General features: G+C 36.9%; 1 protein-coding gene and 1 long non-coding RNA gene across 5 annotated transcripts in view; one reads left to right on the top strand and one right to left on the bottom strand.

The window, feature by feature from the left end:
• The window catches only part of LOC147024334 (gamma-parvin-like), a 123092-nt gene that overhangs the window by 53732 nt on the left and 42416 nt on the right, over positions 1–26944 (top strand). For all 4 annotated transcript variants that reach the window (XM_085884153.1, XM_085884155.1, XM_085884154.1 and 1 more), the window contains exon 2: positions 7435–7531. In XM_085884153.1, coding sequence (XP_085740279.1) covers positions 7462–7531 — 70 coding nt within the window. In that variant the 5' untranslated portion in view covers positions 7435–7461. The remainder of the gene's footprint in view (positions 1–7434; positions 7532–26944) is intronic.
• Positions 11552–26944, bottom strand: part of LOC147024335 (uncharacterized) — a 42255-nt gene continuing 26862 nt past the window's right edge. The window contains exons 2-3 of the long non-coding RNA XR_015058968.1: positions 12212–12364; positions 11552–11871 (exon numbers count right to left, since the gene is read on the bottom strand). This is a non-coding gene — a long non-coding RNA (uncharacterized LOC147024335). The remainder of the gene's footprint in view (positions 11872–12211; positions 12365–26944) is intronic.

Raw genomic sequence — 26944 nt, 5'->3', positions numbered from 1 at the left:
GACTACATGGTTGCCGTACAAAGTGAACTTGGATAGAGTTTCCTGGAACATAGGACTCTCCTGTCGCTGATGCATCAGCTGTACATACAGCCTTGCTCCCTTTGCGTACTGATGGTGGCCCGCTGCTGCGAAGGTATTGAGCATTCCAATGATGCAGCTGAGATGACCTGTGTGGTCTGGGACACGCTCACTCCTGATGACTACCTTGATGAGGTCGATTCTGCCATAGTACCAGACCCAGAGTGCTGGTGTCCTTCCTCCTTCAGGGCCCTGTCACACCTTGACATTTTAGCCAGCGTATGGCAAGGTATCAAAATGTATGTAAAACGCTGGCATACACTAAACTATTGATGTTTTTTTTAAGTTTGGGGCATATAATAATGCGTTGGACATATGCATAACATATTAGTAACGTACACAGAACATTTCAATCACATATAGATAACTTATACCAAGGAATGCTGAGCGTGTTGTCGGCGTTCACAACCTATGCCCAAGGATAGTCTAACTTATGCATAGCGCGCGGCAGCGTATCACTGACGATCACGTGGCGTAGGCTATTCATAGGCTGCGGCTCGACGATTCAAATCATAACCGCACTAGACATCGAAGTGTGAAGCCGCTGTCACACCTTGACGTTTTAGCCAGCGTATGCTGACGTATGAAAAATTTGCCGAACCAAGCTCGCACACGTCGAATACGTTATGGGTACGTTTTGTATACGTTAAGAGCACGCTGGCATACGTCGTAGTACGCTGGCAGACATCGTAGTTCACTGGCATACGTCGTCATACGCCAAGTACGTCGAGAATTTTTCAGCATGTTGAAAATTTCTCGACATACTCGGCGTATGACACACGTTCCGCATACGCTGGCCATTAGTTGTAGGCATGTTACGCGATCGTTGACACACGTTACTTGTACGTTACTCATAAGTTGAAACATGTCGAGGTAATGGTTAGCGTCAGTGTTCCAGACTCCCTGTTTTTTTTTTTTGTTTGTTTGTTTTTTTTCTTCGGTATGACGGTGATGTTGACACTTCGACTTCTCGTGCAGTTATGATTTAAATCGTTGAGAGGCAGCCTATTAATTATATTATATTATAACCGCACTAGAAATCGAATTGTCAACATCACAGTCATACAGCAAAAAAAAAAAAAAAAAAAAGAGTCTGGAACACTGACGCTAACCATTACCTTGACGCGTTTCAACTTATGAGTACCTTACAAGTAACGTGTGTCGACGTGGGTCAACGATCGCGTAACGTGCCTACAACACGTTACTCATAGGTTAGAAATAAGTTTCGGGTACGCTAAACATTACCTCGATGCGTTTCGACTTTTGAGTAATTTACAAGTAAAGTGTGTCGACGCGTGTCAACGATCGCGTAACGTGCCTACAACTTATGGCCAAGCGTATGCGGAACGTGTGTCATACGTCTAAAAATTTAAAGCATGGAAAATTTGTCTAACACCTCGGCGTACTACGACATATGCCAGCGTACTACGACGTATGCCAGCGTACTATGAAAAAAGCCAGCGTACTACGATGTATGCCAGCGTGCTCTTAACGTACACAAACTTACCCATAACGTATTCGACGTGTGCCAGCATTTTAGCCAAATTTTGCATATGTCAGGCATATGCTGGCTAAATCGTCAAGGTGTGACAGGGCCTTCAGCTAAGATCTTCAATCTCTCTGCCATCCTCTCCTCGAAGACAGTGACTATCCTTGGTGCATATGTTAGATTAGAGGAATTTTGACACAAAACAGACAGAACACACATACAGTGATGTGTTTTAACATTAATAGGTCCACTCTACGTTGAATATATTCAACTTCTATTGAGTCCGGTACACAATCATTTTATAGCTAAAAGCTCTTATATTAGCTAACATCAGCTAACACAGAGAATTCTACTGAGCATGAGCACAAGTATAACCAACAATATAGCAGTGGTTTCAAAAATGTATGCTGGTTTCAGCACAATTTGAACAATCTGAATCAATTGAGCCAAATTACCGCAAAACACAGTCTGAGATATCTAAAAATGTATCATATCAATATTTTACGGCCAGGGATTCATTTGTCCTCAAATCTAATGGTTGGAATCAATTCAGCACCCCAAAAAACCCCTAGTTAGAGATCCCACAAGTCAATATTGGCAAAAGTTAATTTTTCCGATTTTTTTTCAAGGAGGCCCTCTGAGCACCCGAACTTTGATTGGCTCCCCAGAATTTTCCACAAAGATTTGGGTTTGCACTAATTGATAGGTGTTAGTAGACACCTAGATGAATACGTTAGTGAAGAAATTTTTTGGGAAGCAATTTTTTCACAGATGGTCAATACAATTTGCTAAAATTCCCGAACCAATACTACAGCCTCTCATTTAGCTATTTAGCATGCAAGGGTACAAAATACCAGAAATGACCATGACTGTGAAACAGCCCATATATATAAATATGCAATTATGAAATTCTTACCTGGACCAACATCGTGATGATGACAACATCATGATGGCATCATGCCTGCCAACCCCAAAGGGCATCCAGCGTTTTATGTGAGGCAAAATCAAAGGCTGTCACCAGGCAGATGAAAAGCGAAGCCACCGGCCTGGTTTCGCTCTTCTTAAGGCTCATCAGGGCAACATATCGTTGTTCCATCCATCTGGTGACTTTTGAAGCCCCTTTCAGCTTATATATGGCACTTGATGCTCCACTGACTGCGACTGGTGAGGCCAGATTGTATTTGGCTCCAACAAGTGCCATCTGCCACATTCATCTGAAAACACCCAGAACCCCCCAACTCTCCACACAGCCCGTTCACATTCCTTTAGCGACCCTCTCATCCTTAAGCTTAACATCCAGATTAGGCTTGGATGGTACCATTCTCCTGGTTTTGAGCTGAAACTTCAGAGTTGCTACAACAAGCCTGTGGTCAGTGTAGGAACTGAGCACTCTGTTAGACCCTGCAGTTTCCCAGAGCATCCTCCAACAACCATCAATGAGCAAATGGTCAATCTTCTTTGCCACACCACCAGCGTTGGAATATCAAGTGCATCGATGACCCTGTGGGTGCTGAAACCATGAACCAACAACCCTAAGTCCATGGCTTCTTGCAAAGTCAAGGAACCTAGTGCTATTCTGGTTCACATTTCCAGACCCATGGGGACCAACACATATCTCATAACTTACCCTATCAATGCCAGTCGATGCATTGAAATCCCCCAAGACAAGAAGGCTATCTTGCCTCGGGCACTGATCAACCACAGACGAGCACGGCATGATTGCCTCCTTCACAGTGAGATCACTCGCCTCAGTTAAATGACCAGGGAAATGACCCCCAAATTGTGACGAATCCTCAGTCTCATAATATGCTCGCTGACCAATTATACCTCAATTATCATGCGAGTCAGCTTATTCGACACAGCTACAGCAACTCCTTGGGCGTGGTAACCATCAGAACTACCAGACCAATAGTAGCCGTGACCACCCACCATGATCTCAACACCATCCGGTATCTGAACCTCAGAGGGTGCTGCAATACTGATGTTCAAATCCTGGAGCTCAGGTGATAGCAGAGACAAGTGATCATCCCCTTAGGGTGAGGACATTCCAGGCACCCACCCAAAGGGACCGCCTCAGGTTAATCCAAGGAGACTGACGTCTGGTGGATGATACCTTAGCACCACTCCCGACAGATATCACCACAACCCGACCCAGGAAAGGTACCCCATGCTTTTCCTCCTCTCATCAAAGAATGGAGGTCATGAAGGCTTTGCCCCAATCCCATCATCCGGTGAGCTGCCCTATGAAGGGCAGCAGCACAGGAGGTACTTCCATGGTGTGGGTTTTCATTGTTAGCTCACCTGGAATGTAGTTCATGGGAGCTTACGGGACGTTGCTTTGTCCGTCCGTCTGTCAGTTGGTCAGTCCGTCCATCCATCCGTCCGTCCGTCCATCTGTCTGTCCATAAACACTTGCAACTTCTTCTGAAACTACACACACAATTTCAATAAAACTTGACTGCAACCTTCATCACCCATGATGTACCAAAGTTTGTTCATGGCATCAAAACAATCGGAGTCTGAGGGGTCTACCGAGGGAGTTTACGGGGAAGGGGAGCCCCACAAAATAGGTATTTGCTCTCTTCTCAGAAACTACACACACAATTCCAATTAAACTTAACTACAACCTTTAATGCCCATGATGTACCAAAGATTGTTCACACCATTAAAAAAAAACTGTGGTCTAAGGGGGTGGTTGACCCCAAAATATGTATTTGCTTTTTTCCCCAAAACTACACACACAATTTCGATGAAACTTGACCATAACCTTCATCACCTGTGATGTACCAATGTTTCTTCACGCAATTAAAAAAAAATTGAGGTCAAGAGGGTTTACTGGGGGTGGGGGGTTGCCCCCCAAAATAGGTATTTGCTATAACATTGGTGTATTGGTACATTTTGCTGATTCCGTCCCACATTGACTTCCTCCTCAGTATCATTATTCTACCAGGTGAGCGCCCAGGGGTATTGCCCCTATTTTTATTTGCATTTTGCGGAACTAAGTATTTTATATAGTGTCTTGGAGTGCAAATTCGAGAAAAAGGTAACCCAACTGTTCGAAGAAGTCCACAGCGCAGCCATAATTGTGCACCTGGTATGGATGGTCATTGCATCACAAAGAGTTCCTCGAAGCTTCGACAGGTTTTGTTTTTAGATCCTCGTGGAGGATCTCTAAGTCTTAAGGCCCTGTCACACCTTGACGATTTAGCCAGCGTATGCCGACGTATGAAAAATTTGTCAAAAACGCTGGCACACGTCGAATATGTTATGGGTATGTTTTGTTTACGTTAAGAGCACGCTGGCATACGTCGTAGTACGCTGGCATACGTCGTAGTGCACCGAGCCGTAAGACAAATTTTCCATGCTTGAAAGTTTTATACATATGCCAGCATATGACTCACACGTTCCGCATAATGCTGGCCATAAGTTGTAGGCACGTTACGCGATCGTTGACACACGTCGACACACGTTACTTGTAAGTTACTCATAAGTTGAAACACGTCAAGGTAATGGTTAGCGTCAGTGTTCCAGACTCCCTGGTCCAGACACTAGAAATCGAAGTGTCAACATCACCGTCATACCGAAGAAAAAAAAAAAACCAGTGAGTCTAGAACACTGACGCTAACCATTACCTTGACGTGTTTCGACTTATGAGTAACTTACAAGTAACGTGTGTCGATGTGTCAATGATCGCGTAACGTGCCTACAACACGTTACTCATAGGTTAGAAATAAGTTTCAGGTACGCTAAACATTACCTCGACGTGTTTCGATTAATGAGTAATTTACAAGTAGCGTGTGTCGACGCGTGTCAACGATCGCGTAACGTGCCTACAACTTATGGCCAGCGTATGCGGAACGTGTGTCATATGCCAAGTACGTCGAGAAATTTTCAACATGCTCAAAATTTGTCGACGTACTACGACATATGCCAGCGTGCTCTTAACGTATACAAAACTTACCCATAACGTATTCGATGTGTGCCAGCTTGGTTTGGCAAATTTTTCATACGTCGGCATACGCTGGCTAAAATGTCAAGGTGTGACAGCGGCTTCACACTACGATGTCTAGTGCGGTTATGATTTGAATCGTCGAGCCGCAACCTATGAATAGCCTACACCACGTGATGGTCGGCAATACGCTGCCGCGCTATGAATAAGTTAGACTATCGTTGGGCATAGGTTGTGAACGCCGACAACACGCTCAGCATTCGTTGGTATAAGTTATCTATATGTGATTGAAACGTTCTGTGTACGTTACTAATACGTTATGCATACGTCCAACACGTTATTATACGCCCAAAACGTAAAAAAACATCAATAGTTCAGCGTACGCCAGCGTTTTACATACATTTTGATACGTTGCCACATGCTGGCTAAAACGTCAAGGTGTGACAGGGCCCTTTACTCACGTTCTTGTTCTTCATCTTCTTCTTGTGGACTTTTTTGTTTCACAGCCTGCAGTTTTCATCGAAACTTCCTGAAACTTGGCATATATATGTAAAAATACCCTGTGCAGACAGTAACCATCTCCGATTTTGAAAATTCCTCCGAGAAAAACAGTTATGATGTCAAAATATCTCCACTCATGGAAATTGCCTAAAAAATTATCTCCAAAACTTGGAAAGCTTTTTGAATTCTGTTTGCAGGAATCGAACAGGGCATTAGCAGAGATTACCTCACATATGATACATCACTATGACGTCATATCAATTTTTATGACGTCATTCCTATTTTTGACATTTTTTGTTTCACAGCCCAGATTTTTCATCGGATCTTCGTGAAACTTGCCATGTATATGCAGAAAGCCCGCGCGCAGGCAGTAACCATCTCCGATTTTGGAAATTCTTCCGAGAAAAAAAAGTTGACGCCATAATATCGCCGCTAATGGAAATCGCCTATACCATTATCTCCGAAACCAGGCAAGCTGTTTGAATTTTGTTTGCGGGAATCAAGCCGGGCATTAGCACAGATAATTTATCGCAAACCTGATACATCACAATGACGTCATATTGGTTTTTATGACGTCATCATTAAGAGGACAAGGATCTTAGCTCATTTGAGCTTGTTAATCCTGCTGGGTGTCAACATCCATACCCCTTCTTCACCAGGAAACCTGGTGGGGAGGACTGTTTAGTCGCTGACAACCCGGCCATGAAACAGGTTAGTACAGGTTTACATGGCACTCACTTGTAGCAAGTCACAGATCTGATCTGGCCTGACCTGACAATAATAAGATGGCGGTGTTGCGTCTTCCGCTATGTCTACGTAACGGTGGAGTTACGTCTTGCGGTGTATTATTCATAACACAAGAAGAATTGTATCTTGCAAAAAAACGACTGTCTGATACCTGGCAACATAAAACGAACTAATAATAAGTGTTTTTTAGTAAACAAGTTTGTGTATTGCTAAAATTAATGTTGGGCTGTTATCAGTAAACAAAACGTTTGTAGAATAAAATTTTTACAAATATTGCCAGACAATAAACTGCATTACTGTACTATTATTTATATATATATATATATATATATATATATATATATATATATATATATATATATATACATACTGTATATAAATATGTTATGTTGCCAACTACCGTCAGCGAAGAGACAAGTTCAATGCTAATTGCTTTTGAAAGCACCCTTGTAATATTGTGGGCCGTGGAGAAAAATACACCCAAACTATTGTGCAACATAATTATGTACATACACTTATAATGACATTTCTCAACCAATCTAATCATGATTACAAAGTTATGATATTTCATGTTAAACATTTACGTTATTGTCAATGTTGTAAACTAGATATGGTGAACCACAGCAATGACAATTCCATGTTTGAGAATCAAGGCTTTTGTCACTTGCAGTGAAAGAGATCAAAAGGGCATCTCATAATGGAGAAGGAGACATGTGGAGGAGCAAGAAGCAAGACGGTGCCTGTTGCTGAACATGGACCAATGGATGGTAAGAGAGAGCATTCTGTACAAATAAAGTTTAGATAAAGTTATTTGGCATGATGTGGGATAACCAAACGAAAAGTGGTTTACATAGGTTTTCAGTTTGATTATACGAGGGGCAATAAAAACAAGTTCTGCAAATGAGAAACAGTCCAAGAAGTAAGAAAAATTTTTTTTGTATTTCTTGGAAAAAAAAAAATCTTACTCGAACAAATCTTTATATGAAGTTATACTCGCGCTCACTACAAGGGGTCACTATTCAACCACAATAACACCATGAAAAGGTCCATAGGAAATATGCTTTATACGACGTGATACTCTCACTCACCACAAAGAGTCACTAGTCATTTGTTTTAAACCTCATAATTACTTTATATTTTGTGCAGTTTGTTCACCCTGTCTGTGTGTCAACATGTTGTTGTCAAGAGTCATACTTTTCTTATCTATCCTCCTTATGGAGGAGGCTTTTCTTTGTGTGACGGGTATCCTGCCAGTTCACATATGCTGAAAATGAATCACCTCCGCCACCGAAGGTGAAGGAGGTTATGTTTTCACCCCTGTCTGTCTGTTTGTTTGTATGTTACTTGCAAAAATCGAAGATTTAGTCCATGAGCCAGACCTCAAAATTTCATCAATTGGTACCAATTGGGGTGGCAAATTCTCATTATGCTTTTTTTGAAAAACCTTTATCCATCGATGAAAAAAATCTTTGAAAGCAATCCGGAACTCACAGCTTCATGGAAGTAATCACCTCTTAAAGACGGACACCCGAGTCCAATATGCGGAACCAGATTTTGGGGTAAGGGAAATATATAGTTGAATAACTTTGCAAGCAATGGTCAGAAAGTGACATGACCACTCAAAATGTTACTAATCTGATCCTCTATACGTTGGTATCTGTTGTATGCTAATGCATTAATTATGTAGGTCTCCAGATATCAAAAGATCACGAAATTTGACCCCTGCCTAAAAATCTGACCACCTAAAATTCAAAAATTTGAAGAGGAGTTGCATATTTTGTTATTCAATTTAACCACCAATTATTTTTGAGGTCAACATAAGCCAAAAGGTCAACAACTTGGGTGAGATTTATAAAATCCTCAATTTTCATCCGATTGACTTGAAATTTGAAGAGAATTTGCATGTGTGGTCACTGATTTCAACCACCCCATTATTTTTGAGCTCAACGTCGGCCAAAAGGTCAACATAGGCCGAATTTGTAAAATTGTCAATTTTCATGTGATTGACTTGAAATTTGAAGAGGTCTTGTATTTCAGGTCACTGAATTCAACCAGACAATTATTTTTGAGGTCCTTTTGACAAAGGTCAACATAGGCCAAATTTCGAAACTTGTCAGTTTTCATCCGATTGACTTGAAATTTTAAGAAGATTTGCGTATTCAGTTATTGAAGTCAACCATCAATTATTTTTCAGGTCAAACTTGTTTTATGGATTTCACCAATTTCATGCTATGTATGACATCTTTCTTGTTTGTGAACAAATCTCAAAAAGTTGTGGACGGATTTGGATGAAATTTGGTGGAGAGCTTGGATATATGACAAGGATGAACTGATTAGATTTTGGTGAACATCCAAATCCGCATCTGGATTCGAGAATTTTTAAGTGATTCTTCACCATCGAGAGAAAGAGCCAAAAACGAAATATCGCACGATATCTCAAATTGTGGATGGATTTGGATGACACTTAGTGGACATGTTGGGTGTGTGACAATGACGAAATGATTCAATTTTGGTGAACATCTGGATCCAGATCTGGATCTGATGACAATTTTTAAAGTGATTCTTCACCATTGAAAGTTAGGGCGAAACTAATATGTAGCACGATATCTCAAAAATTTGTGGACAGATTCGGATGAAACTTGGTGGACAGATTGAATGTGTGACCACGACAAATTGATTCGATTTTTGGTGAAGATCCGGATCCGGATCCGACTACGAGAATTTTTAAAGTGATTCTTCACTATTAAGACATGGGGCCCAAAAACGAAATATGCTACGACACCTCAAAATTGTATTTGGGCCAGATATGTTCTCGTGGATCAGGCATTACAGGACAGAGGTATGCACTCTACCGAGTGCCCTTCTCGGTGGTGTTGTTGTTTTGTATGCAGTCTGTGGCTGCTGGTTGCATAATTTTTTCTGGTAGTGCAGCTGTTCTACTGATACAGTGCCCCTGCTACCAGTAAGCTGGAACTAATTTCGCACACCTCAGAAGGATGACAGGCTGATTCAACCCACCTGGTGTTATTTCAACGTAGTGACAGGGCTCAAACTCAAGACCCTAAGATCTTAAGCCAGCCAACTTAACTGTTAAGCCAACACCAGGCTTTGTATTCAAAAAAGCCAAAGGATGTGATGATGGCCGTCTTCGACATGTCTGGCTTTGCTATGGAGATTTAGTGATGAGCCTTCACCAGATCAATCTTTGAAAACACCTCTGCCCCTTCAAGCATTGAGGAAAAATTCCAGATATGTGAGAAAGGGTAGGCTACCACTCGGTGATTGTTGTGTTGTTGAGAGTGTGGTCATCGCTGCATGGACGCCACTCACCATTATTCTTTGGAACCTTGTGGAACGGTGATGCATAGATACTGGATGAAAGTCAAACAAGCCCAGGTCGGAAGAGGGCATTGAATTTAGCTTGAGCATCCCTGATGTTTAAAGGCCAGGCGCAGGGAGGGCGGCACTGCCGTGTCACACCAGTGAATGGACGGTTATACTAACACAGGTCTGAATCATCACCGTGTTGACTGTTATTCCCCATGCATTGGCGGCTGTCGGCTGATATAGTGTTTCACACCATTGGTACAAAGTAGGTTTCAGATGATCATGGCTCACTGTTCTTTACATCCAATATTTTGTTATAGGTTCATCTTTCCATCCGAGGCCGACATTGGCGATGGCAGTATCGTCGTTGATCGGCTGTGGCTGTGAATAGTCGACCAGTCAGCATGCTGGCTTTCGGAACCATGTAGGCCGGTGTGGTGAGTTATGACAGTTCTAATTTGGAGTGAGTTGCTGGCACATAATGCGCTTTGTGCGGCAACTTCAGAAGAAGCATGTGACATCGACATACACACCGAGGATCAATGGAATGTTCGTTGTTTAATACTTGCTGGATCTGTTCAAGCAAATGTGACAGCTGGGAGTCACGCATCTTGAGATGGTCTATCACTTGTTCAAAGCATCATGATTCGCCGTCACGGAACCGGGAGATGAGGACAGCTTTGAGGGCATAATATTTGTCATTCGGTGAATGTTGGATTACATCACATTCGTCACTCTTACTCTGAGGTGGCAAGGCCTGCACCACATGATCAAACATCATATGTAGCACAGTAATTCCAGTTTCTGGAGGATGCCTCCACTTGTGCAACCACAAGGCTGGATCCTGAGACCAGAATGGCAGCAGCTTGGTAGCAATTGCAGTGAATAATGAAACTTTGTCAACAGTGGCAGGATTGGAGTTGGCGAGGGTTTGGGCATCATTTGATGTCATAAAGGGTTCACGTCAGGGTCATTACTTCAGCGAGAACAAACTTTCGTTTACCATCAGGCGACTAGTTAGCAGCAATCGAGAACCAAAGTCAATTTTGCCACTGCACCAAGCTTTCTCGAATAGCTCTCTTCACTTTTGCTCTGAGCTCATATCAAAGGAAAAACCCCCGGTCAGGCTGGATGAACAAACGGCTGCAATCTGAATGCCTTCAGGAAGAAACCACCACCACATTGTATCTTTTTTTGCTTTGGGATGCATCTAAACATTTAAATGAGGTGGTTTTTTTTTTCTTTAAATAATATCACCCTGTTTATATTTGCATTTAACTGCATCATGATTTGCAATGTATATTTCTGACTTAATATGCTGGAGATGTCAGTTTAGTTTTCCAGTTAAGAATTCTTATGTTGAGGTATTCAAAACTGGAGCTTCAAAATGACTAATCTGCCTCCAGAATGCTTGGTGCACATGCGCAGAACCCCTCAGCAACAATATTTATTCAGGCATGTTAAGGTGAATTGTGTGTGCGAGACAAGGGTTCTTCCATGGAATAGCTCAGAAAGCTTCTAAATGAAGTCAAAAATGCTTGGAAAAGTACCTGCACGAAAGCAGTGTATCTCTGCACAACAAAAAGAGTTGGAGAACTTTCTCAACTCACCCAAAAAGTTGAGATTGCCAGCCCATACTGCAAGCTTCCAACTACGTTGACTGGTGCAAGGTCCCAACTGTTGCCGGGTGCATACGACCCAAACCCTCAACCATCGCAGGCAGTGAGTAGACTTTGAACCTTGTAGGATTGCCTCATGTGAGCAAGACAGGCTTGGACGTCTGCAATTGGAAAGACAATGCCATCATTCCCAACATTGAGGCAGCCATCCCAGAAGGAGACATCTTATCTAGTTTGGGTGATGCTAAACACTGATGGGAAGGTCATATCTGGGGCTTGTCAATGCACAGGGTAAGTTAAAAAATGATGGTATTTACAGGTAATCATGCTGGTGGGGGTGGGGGGGCAATGGGTGGAAACCATGAGGGCTGTTATAAATATACACTGACATATACCTTTGTAAAACAAATTTGATTAGATTTGCTTTCAATATACTGTGTATTGTTCGTTTTGTTCCGGGGACACAAAATAAACTAGAACAGCACTCGGGAGGGCACGTACCTCTGCCAGGCGGAACATTTTACATTTTGTTTCCCACTGAAAAGTCAGATCTGGATCCGGACATCAACCAAAATCGAATCGCCGCCTTCTTGTCGCCAAACCAACTCATCTCCCTTGTTTCATCCAAATCTGTCCACAACTTTACGAGATATTCTGTTCAAAGACAAACAGACAGGGGTGAAACCATAACCTCTGCCCACCTTCAGTGAAGGAGTTAATTATACTGGATTTTACATTGATTGCGAAGAGGAGAAGTGTGTGTGTGTGTGTGTGTGTGTGTGTGTGTGTGTGTGTGTGTGTGTGTGTGTGTGTGTGTGTGTGTGTGTGTGTGTGTGTGTGTGTGTGTGTGTGTGTGTGTGTGTGCATGCGTGCGTGCGTGCGTGCGTGCACCACTGCTGCTGCTCAATAATTGTATTAACAGGAAAAGGTAGGAACTTGACACCTCTCAACCACGGATATTTCTCCTATTTCCGATATTTCCATGAGGCTGATTTGCATTCAGGAACAGAAAAATTATGGATAACCGTATTGAAATTACCATTCCTTCTTTAAATGCTTAAAATTATGTTTTAAAGACAATTTTGCTTCCAGATTTTTGACGTTAGAAACGGCAAGTTAAAAGTTTCATGCTACAAATGGCAAGTTAAAAGTTCTACACTAGAAACGGAAAGTTAAAAGTTCCACGCGAGAAACGGAAACTTAAAAGTTCCACGTTAAAAAACGGAAAGTTAGAAGTTCCACGTTAAAAAACGGAAAGTTAAAAGTTCCATGTTAGAAATGGAAAGTTAAAAGTTCCACGTTAGAAATGGAAAGTTAAAAGTTCCATGCCGGAAACGGAAAGTTAAAAGTTCCACGCTACAAACGGAAAGTAAAAAGTTCTACGCAAGAAACGAAAAGTTAAAAGTTCCATGCGAGAAATTTAGAGTTCAAGTTCTAGGTGAGAAACAGAAAGTTAAAAGTTCCACGCGAGAAATTTAAAGTTCAAAGTTCCACGATAGAAATTTAAAATTAAAAGTTCCATGCAAGAAAAGGTAAGTTAAATGTTCCACGCGAGAAACGGAAACTTAAAAGTTCATCCGAGAAATTTAAAGTTAAAAGTTCCATGCTGGAAACGGAAAGCTAAAAGTTACATGGCAGAAATGGAAAGTTAAAAGTTCCACGCTGGAGTTAATAGTTCCATGCCAGAAATTTAAAGTCAAAAGTTCCACACTCGAAATGGAAAGTTGAAAGTTCCACGCTACAACGGAAAGTTAAAAGTTCCATGCGAAAAATTTAAAGTTCAAGGTTCCATGCTAGAAACAGAAAGTTAGAAGTTCCAAGCTAGAAACGGAAATTTAAAAGTGCCACGCTAGAAATGGAAAGTTAAAAGTTCCACACAAGAAATGGAAAGTTAAAAGTTCCATGTGACAAACGGAAAGTTAAAAGTGCCAAGCTCAAAACAGAAAGTTAAAAGTTCCATGCAAGAAATTTAAAGTTCAAGGTCCACGCCAGAAACGGAAAGTTAAAAGTTCCACGATAGAGATTTAAAATTAAATTTTTTTAATTTAAAATTAAATTTAAACCATAGCAACCAGTCTTTCTCTAAAAAAGGTTCAACCCAGACTCCATTTAAAAAAAAAAAAATCTGCCAATGGAGTGCTGTACTGAGCTTGAGTGGAATGACTTTGAGGTTCCTTGGAGATCTACTACTTGTATGGAACTAAACCTTCAAGTCGATGAACTGGATTCAAACCTCTTATCTATTGAGGTAAGATGTTATTTTCCTATTTTCAGTTTGATTTAAGCATCGACTCATTTAATAATTAAATAACTTAATTAATACATTATTATTTTCTCTCACAGGAAATTATATCTGAAAATACCGATTTTGCCACAACTTGGGGTGAAATTGTTGGCTTGGTTGAAGATCTTGTGAGCAACCAATACCCACAGAACGATCGACCTTGAGTGGGATGACTTTGGGGTTCCTTGGAGATCTACTACTTGTATGGAACTAAACCTTCAAGTTGATGAACTGGATTCAAACCTCTTATCTATTGAGGTAAGATTTTATTTTCCTATTTTCAGTTTGATTTAAGCATCGACTCATTTAATAATTAAATAACTTAATTAATACATTATTATTTTCTCTCACAGGAAATTGTATCTGAAATACGAAATGAAAATACTGCTTTTGCTACAACTTGGGGTGAAAATGTTGGCTTGGTTGAAGACCTTATGAGCGACCAAGACCCACAGAACGAGCTTGTCCTTGATGACCCAGCCAAAGAGTTATACCTTGGAGACCTTGTGATCGACCAAGACCCACAGAACGAGCTCGACCTTGATGAGCCAGAATACAAATTTTACCTTGGAGACTCACAAATTTTGAAAAAAAATCAGGAAATGAGCTATCCCTTAGAGACTTTGTAAGTTGGTTTTATTTTGGAGACTTGAAATGTGGGTTCTGGCTTGATAACTCACAATGTGATACATATCTTGGAAACTCAACAGGAATGTGGTTATACCTTGAAAACTTGGAAAGTTGGGTTTATTTTGGAGACTTGAAATGCTATCACTCTTTGGGATCTAAACCTATCGATGTAGTTCTTTGTAGGATGGTGCTTGATGGGAGCAAGATCAAGAAACTTCTGGGAAGAAAGTGCAGGCTTACTCCCCCTTTCTACGTCATCAAACCTGAAAGCCTTAAAAGACAGAATTGGAAGAAGAGAAAAAAAAACGTAAAAAATATATATAGGTGGAAATCCCATTTTGAAAAATACATTGTGTTGGGCGAGGGTTGGGTTGGGGTTGAGATTTTGAATGTGAGGGTTGGGGTTGAGATTTTGAATGTGAGGGTTGGGGTTGAGATTTTGAATGTGAGGATTAGGACGGACGGACGGACGGACGCATGGACGCGCGCGCGCGCGCGCGCACACACACACACACACACACACACACACACACACACACACACACACACACACACACACACACACACACACATACACACACACACACACACACACCAACAAACAAAAGTTAAGCCTTGACTATTCATTTGAGGATTCTGTGTTTCGGGTTCACAGATCTAAGAACGTCCCCCTTGACACACATTATATACTGTTATACACCTCGGACTTGGCCCTCGAGTGTCCACAACGGTGTTTTGTAGGAGGGAGTGAAGCGCCAACCCATTGCTCCCATTGCACACACACATACACACACACACACACACACACACACACACACACACACACACACACACACACACACACACACACACACACACCAACAAACAAACGAAAGTTAAGCCTTGACTATTCATTTGAGGATTCTGTGTTTTGGGTTCACAGATCTAGGAACGTCCCCCTTGACACACATTATATATATATATATATATATATTTTTTAATTTAACCCTGTTATACACCTTGGACTTGGCCCTCGAGTGTCCACAAAGGTTTATCGTAGGAGGGAGTGAAGCGCCAACCCATTGCTCCCAAGGGTATTATCTGCTTAGTTTTGTCTTTTGTAATTCCTATGAATAAAATGAACCTAAAATCTCTTCCCCTTCAAAATCATACATCTTATAAGTCCAAGGAACCGTATCGATTACATCAACAATTTTAAAAAGTTCGTTCGTCCATCGTTTATTGTAACCTTTTTCAAAATGAGTTTTCCACCTATATATTCTTATGATATCACCAACTTTGAACTCAGGTTTTCTGACATTAATCTCTTTTTCATATTTTAATTTTGTAAATGTTTCTGATGGTTTCATATTCGTTGACGTGTGAATCGTGTCATTATACTTATCCACAATATCCTGAATAAAAGATGACCATTGTTGTGAACCGAGTTGTGTGAATTTTTTATATAGTCTCTCTTCTAAGGTACGATTAAAACGTTCAACAACAACGGCCTTCCCTTCATTAAAGGTACTGTATAATGTGATACTCTTATTTTTTAGAAAATTCATAAATGTCTTGTTATAAAACTCTCAACCCTCATCAGTCCACAATTTTTTAGGTTTTCTCTTACTTTTATGAAATATCTGTTGAAAGACTAACATAAGAGTATTACCTGTTTTGTTTTTTTAAAGGGACAACCCATGCGTATCTACTCCTCAAATCAATAATGGTTAAAGCATACTTGTACCCCTTATCATTATTGAGTTCAATCAAATCAGCAGACCAGAAAAATCAACTTCCTTGGAATAAACCTTCCTTCTCTGAAACTTTGTGAATATTGGTTGATGTAATTCATCAGCTAATTTCTCTTCAATCTGAATGACATCATTAGAGCCTATAAGTTTTTTGAATTTCCAAGTCCAAGTTTCAATTTAGCACTGATCATCTTCTTCACGATGAACCTATCAACTTTTTCTCTCAAGGTTGGATTTTGTATCAGAGACAAATTACACAACATTTCTCTATCGGCTTCATGCTTTTCTTCCAAAGTTGTGGTATTCCCATAATCAATATTGTGTCTCATGCACACTTCATCAACTCTATTGATGGGCTCACTCCATGATTTAGGATTGTCTGCCTCATCTAATCTTTTATCCAAGTTTGTGCCTGGACCACAGAAAGAATACCCTGGTAGATGTAATTCCCCTGGTATTCCAGTAGTTGTAAATTTACTTCCTGATAAAAACTTTTGTATATCTTCTCCAAGTTTGTGTTTGGAGATAAATTGATTTTTTTTTTTAACCACACACCGAACATATACCTTTTTGTATAACCCTGTTATTTTTACTTTTAATATATGAAATATTTTTGTATTAGTTTTCTTTTTACATTTGAGACAATAATTCATTTATTTATGAGAAAAATTCCTGCAGAGTGCAAAAACCTTTTTAGTTTCCAACATGCACATTTGAATCTTAATTTTTAAAACATAAAGAATCCTTAGAAAAGCCTTCACTCTCTCCTCCATTTATTTAAGAAAAAAATGAAAAACTTGAATTAAAATCAATATCTTGCCGATGACAAGAGTCATCGAAAATATTGCAATAAGACTTGTCAATTCTTTGTTTTCCTCCTCGGTGGGTTGAGTTATTTTCTGTAATACCACCAATCTTTTTTTAATCTCACTGGTTTCCATATTTTGATATTTATTCATTCTCACTCTTTCCTCGCTCTCCTCGCTCTCCTCCTTCTCTCTCTTCTCTCTTTCCTCCTTTTCCTCCTCTTCAACTCCTTCCTCGTCCCTTACTATCCTTGAATCACTTACACCCCATAGAATATCATACATATATTCATCAGGATTTCTTGTTATTCCTGCATCCAAAATAATTATTTTTATAACAGGAAACCAATAAAATTTCTTTTGAATTTCTAAAAGAGCCTTACCTTTTCTTAACTTTATAATTTTTTCATTATTTAACATTGTAATTAAATCAAAAGTTGTCGGTTTATCAACATCATCATAATGCCAATCTTTTATTGAAAATACCTCATTCTTATGTTGTAGAAGATATTTATTAAAATACTGAATACCCTTTTCTTGAAGGTATGCTTGGACACAGAAATGATAATTTTCTTGAAGCCTTCTTGCCATCATTTATGTATTAGAAATATATGTTAGAATAATATAATGACACAAAATACCTCCCCATCTTCCCATCGTTAAATCAATTTGTATTTCCCTACTTATTATATATAATCCTGTTTTTTTTTCTGTTTTCATGATATAAACTAGGGCAAAACCATTATTATATTTGCCCTTATTAAATTATTTTATTTGTTGTTTACTAATCGTGGCCCCACAAAACTCATTCTCTATACCAAGTGGATAATATTCTTCCTTAGGAGACTGATTTAATTGTTCCAGGTCTTTTAGGTCAATTTTAAATGACCAACTATACCCTAAATCATTCATATCATACCCCCATTGTTCTATTCTCATACAAACAATACGCACTTCTTTATAAAAATTTATTTTAATTCGAACTGTGAATTCTGTATGACCTGGAGATAAAATCAACACTTCTGTATCTTTGGAATACACGGCGGTTTTATTTCAGGATATATATTGTGATAAATCGCTTTATCTCACCAAGTCATTCGCATCAGTCGGGCTTGGATAATTTTTGTAATTTATAAGCATTTTTCATATTAATATTTTTGGTTATATAATATTTATGTCGTTCAGTCTGTGCCTTTGTGTAATAATTTGATGAATCAATATCCAGTTTTGGGATATGCCAAAGATAGAACCGTCTTTACCAACATGTCATTTATATTAGATTAAAAATAATGTCATAAAAAAATTGTTTTTGTTGAGTTGAAGTAACACATATAGACATAATTGACCACAACACTTGGAATTTAATTATTGGACTTGAAATGTTTGATAAACACCATTCTGTAAGAATTTTATGACTTCAACAGGTGGTGGAAGACCAAAACTATCAAAATAATATTTGTCTTTACTATTAAATATACAAACCCAATGAGAACCGTTCCCATTATTATCTTCGAAGTTCATAATAATATTCTTTGTATGTTTAGGCACGTTTGTTAATTAATCTCTCATGCAAATAACCACATTATGAATATTTAATTTCTTACAATATTTGACAAGTTGTAAATTTGATGTTGTTTTCTTTCCAAATTCTTTAAACCACTCATCAATGCTCATTTATTTATTTTAAAGATATAATCCATTACCTCTTTTAGTTAATTTTACACCTGCTTGTGCGATCGAAGAAAGCATATCTCCAACTAACAATCTCGCTTTATCAGGCAGACCTTCAAGCTTTTCAGCAAAATCTACAATTACACCACTTCCAAAATCTACAATTACACCACTTCCACCAATTTGTTTCTCCAACTCTTTGTTTTGTCTTTCCAATTCTTTTTGAGCCCAGAGTTGAGCCTTCCTTTTGTTGACAGTTTTCACCGCTGTTGAAATACCACCCGTCAATGCTCCAACCGCACTTAAACCAGTAAATAAAGGAATTAGAAATGGGAGAAATCCTCCACTCATCTCTCTTATTGAATATTTTTTCAACATTGGTTTTGTCATTTTAATTTTAAGTGAGCCTGTATCGTTCAAGATTTTAACCTGTTCTTTTGTGAGCAAAACATTAATTCTTACTGCTCCTTTTCTCTGAATTGTATTAACGTTAATCGTACAAGGCTTTTGATTTTGAACACAAGATGATAGTTTATGAAGATTGATTTGATTAACATCTACCCCAGTTGGTACTTTGCCACTCATTTATTTAACAAAAAATTATGTGACTAATCATAACACCATTATCTGAATTAATCTGAAATTTTGTTTCTTCCAAAAGCAAACAATATGTATCAACTTCTTCACTCTCTCCTCTTTCAATGTATAGGGAAGTATCCACTCGATTCGACTTTATAGTTTCCTTTTGAGCACTCAGGTCAAACGCAAAGATTGCATTCAAACTTTTAAATGCTGTCATATCCAAAATAGGTTCTTTATTTCCATTACTTTCACACACCTTTTGTTAAGACTTGTTTGCTTCAGCAAAATCATTTTTTTCCCAATTAATTTCCAATCTATCTCATGGATAAAATGTTCCATCTGAAGAAACACGAAGTTGTTTCACCTTAGCATTATCACTCAATGCATTATTCTTATCAGTCGCAGTATCGCCATCTGTTTTTTTTTTAAATGATCCACAGATATCGTCGCTTTCCTTCCAGAACACCCAAATTCCACGTGCAAGTGGTTTGGTTTAGTTTAACATGTTGACATCTTCTTTTGAGGTATGATACACTGAGTGGATTCTTTGAATTAAGTTCTCTATTCAACATCTCTTCTGTTTTAAGATTAGGAGTATATTCACTAATATACCAACTCATTTCATCAATTACAAATTTATTCTGATCACCAAAAGCACTAGCAACTCCAAAAAGTAATCTATTTTCATTATCATTCCTTTGTAGTTGAAATCTAATTTTAAGACCATACAGAACTTAATCATGATCACAAAATCCAAATATACCTTTAAGAGGAACTGCCACAGTAAAACTATTAACTGCTTTTGTATCATCAGTATACATTCCTTTCCTTTGAGTGTATCCAGGTTCTGTGGTTGTTCCCATTGACATATCAAGAATAAAACCTTCGACAGCCCCCTTTCCCATTCTATCGCTGAATGTATATTGTGTAAATTTCATCATTTCGGATAGAGCAGAGACATAATCAACTGCTTCAACTTCTTGTGTTCCAATGTACAAACGAACACGATCAAACATTTTCCAGAAGAAATCATTTACGAGTGTAGCGTTTGTGTTACTCCCAGCCTCCGTGAATGGAAATTTACACAACAAGAAACTTTCGGATAGATTCAAATAAGTTTGTTGATTATTTATTTCAAAACTTTTTGTACCATTTCCGTTCCAGTCTGTTCCAGTTATTGCATTTAACTTGAAGTAATCTTCTTTTTTAGTGGAGTTTGAGATGATAATATGTAGTATCATCCAAATCATAGATACTATCAATTGCTTCCATACTTGTATTTATTGAGGAAAAAAGATGTTAAAACTTCTGAAACCCTGACCCAAGTATTTGAATTATTTTCTGTCGTTCTTGGGGGGACAACTGAGTTTTGCCTTTCTTAATTTCTTTAATTGCTTGTAATTTATGAGATTCCTTTTGGGCATCTTTTATGCTCTTTACAGCACCTGCTACATTTCCCACAGCAGAAGCAGTTGAACCAATTAGGTCTTTATGTTTAAGAATAGTTGAACCAATACCCATTGGAGGATCAATTATCCCATCTCCTCTAAATTGATGTCTGACACCCCTTTGTCTCTTAGGTTTATAGTATCCTCTACCAAGATACATACCTTCACCCTTGTAGTATGAGGAAAGGAACATCCCATCCCCTGTAATTATTTTATATTTTCCCAACTCGTGTTTTCCCACAATAACCATCGTATTTATTTATAGGAAAATTTCACGTAGGTGAATTCTGATGGATATAACTTCCCCGTTGAAAGAAATCATACGATTATCTTGGTCGGTTATCCTAAAATTTACTCTGTGTATGTTTTTTCCTGACACAGGGAGATAAACCAAATTTTTGGGTTCCATATTGAATTTATAACCAATTGGGGTTGAGTATGCGCTGAATGAAAATATTGTATTTGTTTTTATTCCATCATTATAAGCACCATCAATCAAATCACAGTGAATTAATACCGAATTTATTCCTGAGGATATTTGAATGACATTATCACTGTAAAACGTCCCATTAGTTTCAATCTATTTTGAGGAGAAACCCAATAACTCTCTAATGAATTATCAATTGTGAAATCAACCTTGTAGTTATTTTTAAGTTTAATCGTTGATTTTGAAGTATGTTTTTGAATATCGATAACAATATTTTTTGGTTCATCACCCTGTTCTTTCATAAGACGAGCAATTTCGGAAGATATTTGAGAAATCTCATATGCTCTGGGTGAGACTGTTATCGTTTTGTATGCACTTCCCGGATTATAACTAAACTTGTCATTTTTCTCGGTTATATTAAATAAGGTATTATAAGTTTCCATGGACAATAAAGATGCCTCATATTCTTTTATTGGGTCAAGTTGTAGTGGGTACGGGAATAAAGATGTGTGGTCGCTTGTTGTGAAATTAAAACTCAGGATTGTGCTTCTCATATTATTTAATATGAGATAAAATGTCTTTATATTGAGATTTATTAATTATTTTCATGTTCATCAACTGGTCTAAAATGGCTGATGCTTCATTAAAACAATCATTTCCAGCCTTCTTACTCAGGCCCCCCTAACAAACGGACGCTAACGTTGTCAGACGGAATGAAAACCTGTCATTCTTGTTACAAAAACAGCTAAAGTTGATGAAAAAGCAGCCGAAATTGAAACCAACACAGTAATTACGGTTCATTTTGGTTTTTTTGAAGTTTAAATAAACCGATTATATCTTCTTTTTGAAGACCAGCATTAAAACCTTGTGAGAGTAGTTAATACTCTGGTTGAAAACTCAACTTTGTGAAAATTATTAAATTATCATAATCTAAAAAGTTGGGAGTCAGGAGAATCTTCAAAAGTAAGCAGGTTTTTCCGCATCCGCTTGAACCAACTATGAGACATCTTAATGAATTTGGGAGATTTTTATGGTTGTTAAATTTTATCTTATTTTCCCAAATGGGTAAAAAAATCATCCATTTATATATTTGGAAAACAGGTTATTTAATTTATGATTAGCTTTTTTAGAAACTCTATATTTTATCCTAAGTTCAGGTTTAATTTCAAGATAATCCATTATTTTATTTATACAATATCTTGTGTTGATATTTCCTTGAAAATTACATCCATGAATAATATATAACAACAATCCTTTGAACATTTCTCTAATACGTTCAGTTTCTTCCCTTGTAAGGAAAGGTGTGTTATCACCCTCATAATTTACATTCATTTCTCTAATCAATCTTGGAAAGTAATTCATTTTTGGTGTAAATCTAAAAATTATTTTCCTTTTTATATTTTTTATTATCATTAATTATAAGATAATCGCAGAATATACATTGTTTATAGGCTTTTGACTCTGTGTTAATCCCTGTCTTTCACACGCAGGACAATTCTCAAATTTGTCATATGGAGAATCAGGGAAGTCTTGCATATTTATAAAGTAAAACTTTACTTAAACTAAAATTAATCTTCAGAATCATCTATACTTTCAAAATCTTCAGTTGAATATTGATTCGTATTTAATTAGTAGAAACAACATTACCATTGATATCTATCTACTTTTTTTCATTACCAGATTCAACTACAACATTTTTTATATTAAAGGTAATTTTAAAATGATCCTTAACTACTATTGAACGAAATGTCATTTCACCTGATATATTAACATCCTTTATTTCATCAGGATTTACATCTTTAGGGTTGTTGAAAAAAATACAAATTTCTCCTTACATATTACAGATGGTCTTATCTTTTCTTTCTCAAGCTTCATCCATAAGGTTTTTATTTGATACTTTTTCTTGTTTCATTGCTTTTTCTAGTTTTGAATATATTACCAGATGGAGAGGAGAAAATTTTGTTAGAGATACTTTAATTGATGTTCTTCCAGGTATGCAAAAAGCCCTTCCACTGAAGGAAATTGAAGAACCCATTATTTACCATAATTGTTTTTATCCAATAGTTGTTATATTTATCTTTGTTCAATTTTACATCCTTGACATATTTCTCAGTATCTTTGACAAATGAAGAGATTGATTGAAACTTGTCTTTTGTGTCTTGAAACATTGTATTTATTAAATGAAAAAAGTTGGAGGATAAAATGGTTTTAAGCACAGATTCACCTATAAATTAAACGAAATTTTCATCAAGAAAATTTTAGTTTAAGCAAAGTTTTATGATATAAATATGGTGAATACAACATACTGCGATGTTTGTAATCACGAATATAAATATTACAAAAAACACCTTCAAACCAAACATACATTTAATATATTTCATCAAATATCTCCTCTTGAGTTGGAAAGAAAACATTGTGATATCTGCTCAAAGGATGTTTTGAAGAGTAGTTATAATAGACATCTTCAATCACAAAAACACAAGAAAAATGAGTTTGAAGTAAAGGGAGACTATTATATTGAAAACAATGATGGGGCATTTAAAGGGCATATAAAAATAAGGATTTTTCAATTTGGAGAACCCGGTCCATCATCAATAGCTGAATCAATTGAAATAGTGAAACCTGATGTTGAAAAGGTTATTAAAAAGACATTAAAAGAAATGAAAACTTTAAAGTTTTATATGGGCGTGAAAATGAATATGAAAATACAAGATGAAGAACAAACTCCTTATATGAGAATAGATCTTCATTTTATAACACCATTTCAAGATTTTTTGAATAGTGGGGTTTATAAAGAACTATCAAGACAAGAGGAGGATGTTGATAATACAGTGGTAGGAAGTGGATTTAATATTTTAAAAATCATCTTTTTAGATATACACATTCTAAAATCAAACCCTCTTAAAGCTTCTTCTTATATTGAATTACCAAAAGAAATAAAACTAAAGAAGGCAGTTGTTAATATTAAGAACAATGATAATAAATGTTTTCTCTGCTCTGTTTTTGCTCACTTACATTCACCAAATTGTAATTCAGAAAGAGTAAAACAATATATGAAATATGAGAATACCTTGGACATTAAAGATTTTAAATTCCCAATGCCACGAACAGATATTCCTAAATTTGAGAAAAAGAATAATCTTTCTATTAATGTTTCTGGATTAATGGATACAAACAAAGTTCAAATATTAAAAATTTCAAACAACTATAAAAATGAAGAAACACACATTGATCTTTTATATTTTAGTGTTGGAAAGAATTCACATTGTACATACATCAATAATTTATCAAGATTAATCTCTTCTCAGGTATTCAGAACATCAAACAAAATATATCCTTGTAAGCGATGTCTTAATTCATTTCATACGAAAGAACGATTAGAACAACATTCAAAATATTGTAGTAATCATAAATCAGCTGTAATTACAATGTCTAAACCTGGTGAAAAGATTTATTTTGAAGATTATAATAAATCTATCATGCACCCATTTTTGATATACGCTGATTTTAAATGTATCCTAAAAAAGATAAATACTGCTTCTCCTAATCCAAAAGAATCACATACAAATAAATATCAAAAACATATCCCTTGTGGTTTCTGTTATTATATCAAATCATCTGTTGGAGGAAAGTATAATAAACTTGAACATTAGAGTGGAAAAAAAAGCTTCATAAGAGTTTGCAAAACGATTAGAAAAGGATTGTATAAGACTAACGAAATTAATGAAAGAAATAAATGAACCGATGAAATTAACCGAAGAAGAAAAATTAGAATTTAGAAAGAACAATATGTCATATTTGTGAGGAGGAAATTGAGGAGTCAAAAGTTAGGGATCATTGTCATCTTACTGGTAAATATAGAGGTCCCACTCATTCCTGTTGTAATCTTAATTATAAATTACCTTCTTTTATTCCAGTCTTTCTTCACAACAGCGCCAACTATGATACACATCCATTTATAAATGAACTTTCAAAAACACCAGGGAATATTTCTGCCATAACAAATACAAGTCAAAATTATATTTCACTTCCAAAAATGATATTCAAAAAACCATTAACTCGTATTAGGTTTCTAGATTCTTACAAGTTTATGGGAACACCACTTGCCGACCTCGCATCAAATCTAAGCTCCACGGGGTCTTTTCCAAATCTTAATTCATTCTTTCCAAAAGAGGAAATTTTAACTAAAGAGGAAATTCAAAGTAAAGAGAAAATTCTAATTAATGAGGAAATTAATGAAGAAATTCTAACTGAAGATGAAATTCTAATTATAAAGGAAATTCAAACAATGAATCTAACTGAAGAGGAAATTCTGATGAAAGATGAAATTCTGATTAAAGAGGGAATTCTAACTGGAGAGGAAATTCAAACAAGGAATGAAATTCAAAGTAAAGAGAAAATTCTTACAAAAAAGGTTATTTATCCATAAGATTATATGGATTCATTTATGAGATTTAAAGAAACACAATTTCCTTCAAAAGAAAGTTTCTATAATAACCTTTATGAAGAAGAGATAAGTGATAAGGAATATAAACACGCACAAGAAATTTGGAAAATATTTAAGATAAAGAACCTTGGAGAATATCATGATTTGTATCTAAAAACAGATGTTTTATTGTTTGCTGATGTGTTTGAAGCTTTTCGATCACTCTGTCATAATAAAAATTGTTATGGATTAGATCCTGTCCACTATTTCACAGCTCCTGGTTTAGCTTGGGGTGCAATGTTGAAAATGATAAAACAAGATATGGATTTAATCAGTGATGTAGATATGCTTTTGATGATTGAGAAGTCTAAGAGAGGTGGAATATCACAAGTATGTTCGAAAAGATATGCTAAAGCAAATAATAAATATCTTCCAAATTATGATAGTGAAAAAGATAGTAGTTATTTGATGTATTTTGATGCTACTAATTTGTATGGGTGGGCAATGTCTCAATCTCTGCCTTATGGTAAATTAGAGTGGGTGGAAGAAAAGGATTATGAAAAGGCTTTGATGAATATTGTTATTTCTTCTCAAGAGGAATTGAATGAGGAAGAAGAAGGTTATTATTTTGAAGTTGATTTGAGGTACCCAAGTGAGCTTCATAATAAGCATAAAGACCTTCCTTTTGCATGTGAGAAAGAAACCCCAAAGAAAGAATGGTAAAGTGATTATCATAAAAGTTTTAATATTAAAGGCAAATCAACAGAAAAGTTATTAACAACATTCTATGATAAAGAGGGATATGTTTTGCATCAGAGAAGCTTGAAACAGTTTTTGAGAGAAGGATTGAGAGTCGCTAAAATTCATAGAGTTTTAAAATTTAAACAAAGTCCTTGGATGAAAAAGTATATTAAATTCAATACAGATCTGAGAACAAATACAAAAGTAAAATTTGAAGAGGAATTCTATAAATTAATGAATAATGCTGTCTTTGGAAAGACAATGGAAAATGTTAGAAACAGGCAAAACATTAGATTTGCAACATCTTGGAAAGAAGCTTCTAGATTGATAAATAAACCAAGTTTTGAGAGAAAAGAGGTTTTTCAGAGAACCTTTCTGCTATTCATATGGAAAATGAAAGTATTGTAATGGATAAACCAATTTATATTGGAACAGCAGTTCTTCATTTATCAAAGATATTGATGTATGATTATTTGAAAAATGGCT

This window comes from Eptatretus burgeri, chromosome 6 (assembly GCF_056783735.1).
Source record: "Eptatretus burgeri isolate ZD-2024b chromosome 6, Ebu_testis_v1, whole genome shotgun sequence".
NCBI classification, from domain to species: domain Eukaryota; kingdom Metazoa; phylum Chordata; class Myxini; order Myxiniformes; family Myxinidae; genus Eptatretus; species Eptatretus burgeri.
Note: the sequence above shows the minus strand (reverse complement) of the source record. Positions and strands in the feature narration are given on the sequence as shown.